The sequence below is a fragment of the Otolemur garnettii genome, unplaced genomic scaffold (genome assembly GCF_000181295.1).
Source record: "Otolemur garnettii isolate 467f Iridium unplaced genomic scaffold, OtoGar3 scaffold00091, whole genome shotgun sequence".
In the NCBI taxonomy this organism is placed as follows: domain Eukaryota; kingdom Metazoa; phylum Chordata; class Mammalia; order Primates; family Galagidae; genus Otolemur; species Otolemur garnettii.
Genome location: NW_003852486.1, coordinates 6,088,473 through 6,098,845, shown reverse-complemented (window position 1 = coordinate 6,098,845; position 10,373 = coordinate 6,088,473). Strand labels below are relative to the sequence as shown.

General features: G+C 47.2%; 2 protein-coding genes across 2 annotated transcripts in view; both read left to right on the top strand.

Moving 5' to 3' along the window:
- The first annotated feature begins 1,829 nt into the window (after positions 1-1,829).
- Positions 1,830-5,646, top strand: ZSCAN5B (zinc finger and SCAN domain containing 5B). The gene is made up of 5 exons (XM_012808522.1): positions 1,830-2,213; positions 2,983-3,123; positions 4,092-4,230; positions 4,916-5,026; positions 5,183-5,646. Exons 1-5 carry the CDS (start codon positions 1,830-1,832, stop codon positions 5,644-5,646), a joined length of 1,239 nt encoding a protein of 412 aa, XP_012663976.1.
- Positions 5,647-7,775: 2,129 nt separating this feature from the next.
- Positions 7,776-10,373, top strand: part of ZSCAN22 (zinc finger and SCAN domain containing 22) — a 10,704-nt gene continuing 8,106 nt past the window's right edge. The window contains exon 1 of the mRNA XM_012808628.2: positions 7,776-7,862. The gene's annotated coding sequence lies outside the window, so the exon portion shown is untranslated. The remainder of the gene's footprint in view (positions 7,863-10,373) is intronic.

The window sequence follows — 10,373 nt, the reverse complement described above, 5'->3', positions numbered from 1 at the left end:
GGGGCAACAAAGCAAGATCCTGCTTGAAGGGGGAGTCACTATGTTTCCCAGGCCAGCCTTGAATTCTTGGCTCCCGCCCATAGACACGTTATCAGTTTTTTAAGTAGAGGTGTGCAGGGGCAGCACAAGCAGACTCACAGTAAAAGTACTTTTAATACCCAGAAATTCACGCAGAGTTTTCTCCCTATGATTTTTAAAACTAGGTTTTAAATTGACAATTGAAAACTGTAGGGCAGCGACTGTGGCTCAAAGGAGTAGGGCGCTGGCCCCATATGCCAGAGGTGATGGGGTTCAAATCCAGCCCTGGCCAAAAATTGCAAAAAAAAAAAAAAAAAAATTGTATATAACTTACAGCAAGATTTACGAAGTATATATACTTTGTGGAATGGTTACATTGAGCTAATTAGCATATGCACTGTGTCACATACTTACATTTTTTTGTCTTGACAACTCTGAAGATCTACTTTCTAAACAATGTTGGAGTATAGGTTACATTGTTTTGTTTTGTTTTTACAAGACAGAGTCTCCTGCTGTCACCCTGGGTAGAGTGCTGTGGGGTCATAGTTCACAGCAACCTCCAACTTGAGTTTAAGTGATCCTTTTCACTCAGTTTTTCTATTTTTAGTAGAGACAGGGTCTTGCTTTTGCTCAGACTGTGTCAAACTTGTGAGCTGAGGCAATCCACCCGCCTTAGCCTCCCACAGTGCTAGGATTATAGGCAAGCCACTGTGCCCAGCCCATAATAGACATCTTGAATTTCATCAGTCTGGCTGAAATTTTGTGTGCTTGAACCATCATCTTCGCACTCCATTCCCAGCCCCTGGAACCACCACTCTGTTCTCTATTCTAGGAGCCCCACCACCTTGACTCTGCACACTGATTTCATTGCCTGTGAGTTGAGTATATACCCAGAAAGCAGGTTGTTGGACCACAAGGTAGCTCTATTTTGAAATTTTTTTGTTTGTTTTAGAAACAGAGTCTCACTACGTGACCCTCTGTAGAGTACTGTGGCATCACAGCACACAGCAACCTCCCACTCTCGGGCTTAACTGATTCTCTTACCTCAGCCTCCCAAGTAGCTGGGACTATAGGCACCCACCACAATGCCCTGCTATTTTTTTGTTGCAGTTGTCATTGTCCTTTAGTGGGCCCGGGTGGGGTTAGAACCTGCTGGCCTCAGTGTATGTGGCTGTCACTGTAACCACTGTGCTACGGGTGCCAAACCACTCTTCCCCCTTTCAGATGCCTTCCCCCTTCTTCGAGGCTCAGGGGTCCAGGCTTTCCAATGCCCTTTCCCAAGGCCCTGCTGCCAACTCTCCCCTCTGCTCACCTTGGCTAGTAGGTAGGGCTGCCCTACAGCCAGCGCACTTGGATTTTAGTGGATGTCTGGACAGTGACTCTTGCCTATTGAAGCTGGTTGAGGACATGGGGAAAAAGAAAAAATACTTCCTAAATTCCCATTTCTTCAAAATTTAAAAGAGCTTTTTAGACTTTAAATCCATGTTCTGGAATGAGATTAGAAATAGATGAATCCATACAAATAGAAATCAGATCAGTGGTTGCCTGGAGCTGAGGGAGGTGAAGGTGGGGTGTGACTGTCCAAAGGCCCTGAGGTTCCCTACAGGGTGATGAAAAACTTTTCGAACTAAATAATGCTGATGTTTGCTCAGTTCGAGTAAAGAGGTAAACTAATCTGGCTCCTTCCCATTTCCCTCAGTGTTCTGAACAAACAGGTAAATTCTGACTGAGAAAAACCCAAGTAGACCTGTTTAGAGGAGTCTCGGGCATCGGCTTCAGGGAGACACTGACTGGGAGATTCTCCAGGAAAGATGGCCATAAACGGAACCTCCTTACCGGGTCCAGGAAAATTCTGCAATAGCCTTGGGTCTGAGCCACCACAGTTGGTGTCACCCCAAGGAACCCCCCTGGAAAATATCAACTATGATGCTGAAACTTGGCACCTGAAGTTCAGAAGTTTCACCTGCTCAGAGGGGGATGACCCAATCAAGGACCTGCAGAGACTCACCTCGCTGTGCCATCTGTGGCTGAGGCCTGACCTCCACACCACAGAGCAGATTCTTGACCAGCTGGTGTTGGAGCAATTCCTAATATCTACCTCCCCACACCTCCAGGCCATGGTGAAGGAAAATGGTGTGAGGAGTTGCAGAGACCTGGAGGATATGCTAAGAAACAACATGAGACCCAAGAAATGGGTGAGTGGGACCTTCATGATTGGTGTGTGTATATGTGTGGAGGATTGGGCCCAAAGGGGTAGGAGGACTAGAAGGGACACAGAGGATTCTTCTAGGTCAGGGGCTCTAATCTGAGGAGAGGTTGCCCCACTTCGCAATGTCAGGAGATATATTTGGGTAGTTACAATGGGGAGCAGAGGAGACACTTGCTGACCATTCTACCATGCTCAGGACAAGGAAAATTGTCCAGCCTCAGTGTCCCTCATGCTGAAACTGAGACACCCTGCTCTGGGGGATGCACAGAGCCTCCTCAAATGTGGGAGGCCAACATCAAAGAAATGATTGGGAAATATTCCTGATCTAATGTAGGGAGTGAGGCCAGAGAGGGACTGAAGGCAACTGCAGATATCCTTACTGGAGGCAGGTAAATGGTAATATTCTGGATTCAAGACTGCATCTCCAGGTCCTCATGGCAGCTGCTCAGCCCGCGCTGGAAAGATGCCACAGGCAGATTGACTTGGGCTTTTCTCATTGGGTTTGGGGACCATTTCACCCCTAGCACAGCATATCAATGAAGCTTCTGTAATGTTCTAGGCACAAGGCAGGTGTAGGCTTAGAGAAGATACAGCTCAGAGAAGGGTGCTATAGCCACAGAGATATTCTGCATCAAGGAGGTCAGACTTGACACAAGTAATGACAGGGAAGTTCCGACTGTCATGTGGGAGAAATGCAGGGCCTGGGAGAGCCACACTCATGTCCTCAGGGTGTCTGACTGTGTTTCTCTCCACAGTCCGTAGTCACCTTCCAAGGAAAGGAATTTCTGGTGCACGAGTCAGATGCTGAGATGGCCGATGCTGAAGCCAGTGGCAGGGATGACGTGGTGGACTTGTCCAGCAAGCACAGATCCTCCATGAACCATACACATGTAGAGGTAAGCCTGGTTTGTTCAGAATTTGGGCGCTTCCAGGGGTGAGGGCACTGTCATGGGGCAGGTGAGTATGAGGCCATGGTCTGTGGAGAGGCCCAGGAGGAGGCCCAGGGGAAACTGAGTATTGTTCATGCCCCCAGGAGACAGGCAGAGGGGGGAATTGGACCCACAGATCATGGGTGTGCTCTGCCCCTGAACTCTTCTGAGCTCTTAGAGAGAATGAGGCTGCCTCCATATTTGCACCTCCTATGGAGGCTTTTAGCATTCAGGGTGGGTACAGAAGTAGTCTCTGAGTGAGTGGGGGCCAGGACAGGGAGCCACAGCTAGATGAACTAAAGCTGCTGATTCCCCACCACCAGTCCCACAGAAACATTGCATGAAATAATTGGTCAACTGACACATTTCTTGAAAATTATCTGCTTTTCAATTCAAGGGCTGATTCCCAACTGGGCTAGTTTTGCTCCCCAGGAAATACTTGGCAATGTCTGGAGATATTTTTACCATCCCTCTCAGTGGGGTTGGATTGGGTGTTAATAGCATCAGGTGGGGAGAGGCCAGGGATGGGGCGGCACAGTCTACATGGCAGGGGAGGCCTCAAGAGGACAGATCCAGCCCACACGTCAACAGGGTCAAGGCTGACAGGTCTTGACCCCAGAGTCATGCTGCTTCTAGTGTCAGGAGCAGGGAGAAGTTGGAATGACTGGGAGACATTTGCTCAAAGAAGTAAAAGTGTAAAAACTGTAAGGCATGGGACACGGTTTAGAGGTCCAGTGAGTACAGACTGGGAAGAGACTCAGAAATGAGGAGGTGATGTTCATTTGGGGTGATGGGTGGTCCCCTGGGAAGTATGGACACATCCATAGAAGTGTGTGATTAGACAAGTTGGTACATCAGGTCAGGAGGAGACAGGGATGTCCACATCCCACCCAGTGTGGCTGTGGCAGTAATTCCCACTGGTTACCCATTGTCAGGGAGAAGACTTACTTCTTTCTGGAGAAGGTGACCTGGAGAGTGTGAGACCCAGGCAGACATTGGAGAAGGATCTGGAGGAAGACAGAAAAGAGGAAACAGCAATTAAATCTCAAGAGCCTCAGTGTCCCCAAGGTCCTGGTGAGTTGAAGACTTGGCCCCAAGGAGGGTGGTGCCTCATCATCCCTTGGGGAAATCATTTGCATTGCCAAAGCTCCTCTGTTAGCCCCTGGCCAGAGGTCCACCAGGCCACGCTCAGGCTGTGAGCTTGGCAGGAGCTTCTCAGCCAACCTTAGTGTTGAAAATGAACTTGGTATCACTGAAGTGCTCTACATTATTTTTTATTGTATTTATTTTTATTTTTTTCAAAGTGCTCTTCATTAAACATCATGTGTGAAGGCTGGGTTTGGTGGCTCACGCCTATAATCCTAACACTCTGGGAGGCTGAGGTGGGTGGATTGCTTGAGCTCAGAAGTTCAAGACCAACCTGAGCAAGATCAAGACCCTGTCTCTAAAAATAGCCAGCTGTTGGGCAGTGCCTGTGGCTATAAAGGGTAGGTTGCTGGTTCCATATGCTGGAGGTGGCAGGTTCGAACCCAGCCCCAGCCAAAAAAATTAAAAAATAAAAAAAGAAGTAGCCAGGTGCTATGGCAGGCGCCTGTAGTCCTAGCTACCAGGGAGGCAAAGGCAAGGCAATTGTTTTGAATCCAAGAGTTTGAGGTTGCTGTGAGCTATGATGTCACAGTATTCTACCACGGGTGATAAAGTAAGACTCTGTCTCAAAAATAACCCAAAAAATTGGGTGTGGAATTTGTTTCTCCAGCAGATTCTGTGAGGGCAAAGGATAGGAAGGAGCCCCAACAAGAAACATGTCTGAAACCTGTGGATGCCGTCACCCCTCCCCCCAGAGTTTCAGAGAGAGAAGTATCCACTCAGAGTGGGAATGGAGGACATTCTCAGAGTCTGAGACGTTCCAAAAGAAGAAAGATGAATAGCACCTCTACTTCCCAAGAAGAGCCTCAAGGGGAAGTCCCCCATCTGGATAGCAGGGAACCCCCAGCACAGGATGGGAGGGATTCAGCTCCCTCACCAGGTACTGGGGAGGCTGTTGCTCATGCTCCTGGTCGAGAAAACTTTGAATGTGGAGAGTGTAATAAAAAGTTTCCTTATGAGTCTCAGCTCGTCATCCACCAGAGGGCACATTCGGGAGAGAGGCCTTTCACATGCTCCTGTGGGAAGGGCTTCCTGCAGCCTTCAGACCTCAGAGTTCACCAGCGAATTCACACAGGTGAGAAGCCCTACACGTGTGGCATCTGCAGCAAGAGGTTCACCCACCAGTCCACTTTGTATGGTCATGAGAGGATCCACACAAAAGAGAGACCATACTCCTGCAAATTCTGCAAGAGAAGTTTCAGCCACAAGGGAAACCTCAACGTTCACCAGCGCATTCACTTGGGATTGAGACCCTTTGAATGTTCAGAGTGCAAAGCCACCTTCCGTCAGCTGGGCACTTTCAAACGCCACCTGACTATACACTCAAAGAAAACCTCCCACTGATTCCATAATCATCAGTCTTTGGCCTCAAGAACAAGGTGACTGAGGAGTCCTGAGTCATGTTACAAAATGACATGAGACACATAGAGTACTACTTATAGATATCTGGCACACAACAGAGTTCTGTAGATACTCATCCCCAGTATCTCTGAATAAACAGTTATCTTTCCTTCCCATGGACTCTTGCTTCTTGTTTTATTGTGCCTACTGTTTTCTTCCATATAGGTATTAAAATTTTTTCTATTGAAGTTTTTCCAATGAATGTGACATCTCATTAATTTTCACTATTTTTGTAACAGAGGCAGCTGATTTACCTGCTTTTACCCATTATCCAGATTGCCTAGGTAGAAAGCCAGATTACACAATGCCTGGTGGCATGTGAATTTCAGATAAATATATATATATTTTATTTTTATTTATTTATTTATTTTACAGTTTTGGCCAGAGCTGGGTTTGAACCCTCCACCTCCGGTATAGAGTCTCACTTTATCACCCTCGGTAGAGTGCCATGGCACCACACTGTTCACAGCAATCTACAACTCCTGGGCTTAGGTGATTCTCTTGACTCAGCCTAACGAGTAGCTGGGACTACAGGCACCCACCACAATGCCTGGTTATTTTTTGGTTGCAGTTCAGCTGGTGCCAGGTTCGAACATGCCAGCCTTGGTAGGTATATGGGGCCGGCGCCCTCCCACTGAGACACAGGCGCTGCCCTGCTATCCTGTATTTTTTAAGTCAAATCTATCTTTTGAGTAGTTTTAGCTGCACAGCAAAATTAAGCAGAAAGTGCAGAGTCCTATGCATCCCTTTCTGAACAGAGACCTAGCCTCCTCCACTATCCACATCCCCATCAGAGGGTGTGCTTGTTATGGCCAATGAACCCATATGGACACAGCATCCTCACCTACATTGCATAGTATTTATTAGGTTTCACTCTTGGTGTTCTTCATCCTGTGGGTTTGGACAAATGTGTAATGATAGTATCACGCAAAATTATTTTCGCTGCCCTAAAAATCCTATGCGCTCTGCAGATTGATCGCTCCTTTCCCACGTCCTGTATTTTGAGGGGGCCAAAGTTGACAGCCCATAAACTTCTACTTTGACTGTTGGACTACAGAGGCTTTGGGCATCTGGCTGATTTGCTCATCTGAAGGTGTCACAGCTGCAGACCCAGGAGGCCTTAGTACCCAGCTGAGGGCCACAACTTCTACATCCAAGAGGAAGAGAAGCAGTTTACAGCAACAAGAGCTGTAACTTTGCTTTGCAGGGACAAGACCATCTCAAGAGGGTGCCTGTTGAGAAGAGCACTCAGCAATGCTACCCCACGAAAGGCTGAGAGGCAGCCTTTGCCTTTCCAAGGCAGCACACAGTGTGGACAGAGCTGGCCACACTTTCAGCTCTGCTGCACAGCCTCTATAGCTCTTTGCTGGCTGCCCAATCAGCTTCTAGAAATCTAGACAGTATCTTCACAGCAAGGTGGGAAGAACCTGGAGAAGGGTTGTGACAGCATTAGCCTTCAGTGGACCTGAATTTGTTCCTTCACAGGAATGGTCAAGCTACACACATCACACACCCCTCATACAAGCACTCACACATCTCACATTGTCACTCACGCTCTGCACCCCTCATACACACCCCTCACCGCTCAAACATCACTCATCCCTAATCCTAGCACTAAGATGCCCCCCTCATACAGAAACCCACCTCCTTCACGTGGACACCCTCACCCCCTCACACGGCACCCACACCTCTCACACGGGCACCTTCAGCATGCACCTCCAAGCACCATGCACAGCCCTGCTTCCCGCACACCCCACAGCCGGCAGCTTCCACTCATGCATACAAGCTTGACGCCTACAAACTGGGCCAGGCGCCCTCGGTCCGTACGTCGGATGGTTCTACAAATCCCGTGGTGCCCCGGCGGCGTAAGGGGCCTCGGCGCTGAGCCTTCTGGGAATTGTCCAGGTGAGCGACTTGCGGCTGCGGCGCAAGACATGCCGGGAGTGGTGGTCCCGGTGGGCGTGAGCGGGCGGACAGGTCACTGCAGGCGCCTCCAGAAGGGTCCGTCAGCCACGCTGCTGAGGTTGGTTTGCGGGATCGCAGTCCTGGTCGCGGCCAGAGGTGAACACCGTAGACCCCGAAGCCGCAAATGCCCGGACGGCCGGAGCAAGATGTGCGGGACCGACAGATAGACTGTGAGCGCTGGACAGACACGCAGAGTACGTGAGGGTCGGCAAGCGGGTGTGAATGGATCGTCAGGGCGTGTGCGGGACGGAGCGGCGGGGGAGGGGGGCGTGTGTGGAGGGGGGACAGACCAGCGGGAGTGGGGGGGCGATGTGGACTGACCGGCTGCGGGTATGGTGGGACCGACCAGTTGCGTCTGATAGGTTGTGCTTCTGTATGTGGTGTGTGTATCTGACTGACAGGTTGAGAATGTGAGACTGACTGACAGTTTTGGATCATCTGATGTGTGTCTGGCTAACCCATGGAGACTGACAGAAAAGGTTGTCATTTGAAATTTTGTACGTGGGTTGTGTGATAAGTGAGTGAAGAGGTGAGTGTGTGATTATGTGTGATTACAGGTGTGACTGGTGTCTTCAGTATCTGGTTGAATATGGTAACTGAGATGATGAATGACTGTGATAGAATGATACCATGTGATGAAGTACCCTGTTTCCCCAAAAATAAGCCCTAGCAGGATTTCTATGCATTTGTTTAATATAAGCCCTACCCCCATAATGAGACCTAGTGATAAGCCCTAGTGTGTCTTCTTGAGAAAAAATAAATATAAGACAGTGTCTTATTTTCAGGAAAACATAGTACTATGAGGCCTGTGTTTATGTGACTGATTGTTGGAGACACTGAGATATTTTGTGTGCCTGGGTATATTTTGAAGTATGACTGACTGTGTGGGAGTTGTGTATATGTTAAATGTGATTGACTGAGATAGTCAGAGGGACTGAAATTTGAATAATCCACAAAACTTTATCGAGCATTTGACAGAGAATTTGTGCTTTGCCATGTCTGCAGCTGAAGCTGGGTTTATAGATATGTCCCCCAGTGTGAGCTTAAGTGTGACAGGGGGCCATGGAATCATACATTTATTGGATGCCTGTCACGAACTGCCTTAGGTAACCTCATAGACACTTTCTGAGGTCTGTACCATTATCAGGCCTGGTATAAGCTAGAAGTGATAAAGGAAAGAACTATTCTTCTCAGTTGGTTAAGCAGCTATGGATAGGGGATTTCTACCTGATGTGAGGTCAGCATGTTGGAGATGGACTGAGGAGGCTGAGGAAGGTTCACATACATGTGTTTCAGAGACTGTCATCAGGGATTTTCCCAGAATAGAAGTTTCAGGAGTGCAAAAGAGAGTTTGGAAACTGTTGCTGTATTTGTTACTCCTGCCATCCTAGCTCCTCCTCCCTCTCCCCTGAACAATTCCCTACATTTTGTAGATGACCATACTCAGCCTTTCCTAGTCCCTTCATTTGCTCTATGCCTGTTAACTGAGCTACAGGCAAACCCTGGGTACTATGGCTTAGCACACTCAGCCTCTCTGGAGAAGCAAGTTTAAATTACTAAGCCGGGGAAGATAGAACTAGAATACTTTGGAAAAAGGACTTAGTCTACTACCAGGTATCTAGGTTAGCTCCGAAGTAGGGAGCATCTGAGATGAGGGGTGAATCAGTACTTTGTTTCTATTTATCATGAATAATATTCTGTTCTATTGTATGCATATATTTTATCCGTTCGTCAGTTGATGGACATTTGGATTGCTTCTGCTTTTTGGTTGTTATAACCAATGCTATTATGAACATTTGCGTACAAATTTTTATGAAGACATATTCTCATTTCCCTTGGGTATATACCTAGGAGTAGAATTCTTAGGTTATGTGATAAATTTATGGTTAACCTTTTACAGAACTACTAGACTGTTTCCCACAATGGCTATCCCATTTGACATTCCCACCTGCAATCTATGAGGGTTCCAATTTCTACATATCACTGCTAGCATTTGTTACCTAATTATAATCATCTCAACAGGTATTAAGTGATATCTTATTGTGATTTTGATTTGCAATTCCCTGATAGCTAATGACGTTGAGCATTCTTTATGTATTTATTTGCCACTTGCATATTTTCTCTGGAGAAATTGCAAGTCAAATCCTTTGCTCAATTTAAAATTAGATAATTCATCTTTTTTATAGAGTTGTTATAGATACAGGTTCTTTTTTTTTTTTTTTTTTTTGAGACAGAGCCTCAAGCTGTACCCCTAGGTAGAGTGCTATGGCATCATAGCTCACAGCAACCTCCAATTCCTGGGCTCAAGCGAATCTCCTGCCTCAGCCTCCCAAATAGCTGGGACTACAGGCGTCCGCCACAACGCCGGGCCATTTTTTGGTTGCAGCCGTCATTGTTGTTTGGCGGGCCGGGCTGGATCAAACCCGCCACCTTAGGTATATGTGGCTGGCGCCTTAGCCACTTGAGCCACAGGCGCCAAGCCTAGATACAGGTTCTTATCAAGCATATTATTTGCAAATATCTTTTCCCATTCTTTTTCTTTTCATTTTCTTTGATGGGGTCCTTGAATCACAAACTTTTTTTATTTTGATGAAGTCTTGTTTATTTTATCACTTGTCACTTATGCTTTTATGTCATATTTAAAAAGCCTTTGCATTATTTTTAAGTGTGTGGAACATTAACCAAAAAAAAATTTTTTTTTTTTT

What these genes read in the sequence shown, in the direction of transcription:
- ZSCAN5B (XM_012808522.1), top strand. Translation starts at nt 1,830, where the DNA reads ATGGCCATAAACGGAACCTCCTTACCGGGTCCAGGAAAATTCTGCAAT. An exon ending in ACATGAGACCCAAGAAATGG is followed by an intron (nt 2,214 to 2,982) that starts GTGAGTGGGACC and finishes TTCTCTCCACAG; the next exon opens with TCCGTAGTCACCTTCCAAGG. An exon ending in TGAACCATACACATGTAGAG is followed by an intron (nt 3,124 to 4,091) that starts GTAAGCCTGGTT and finishes ACCCATTGTCAG; the next exon opens with GGAGAAGACTTACTTCTTTC.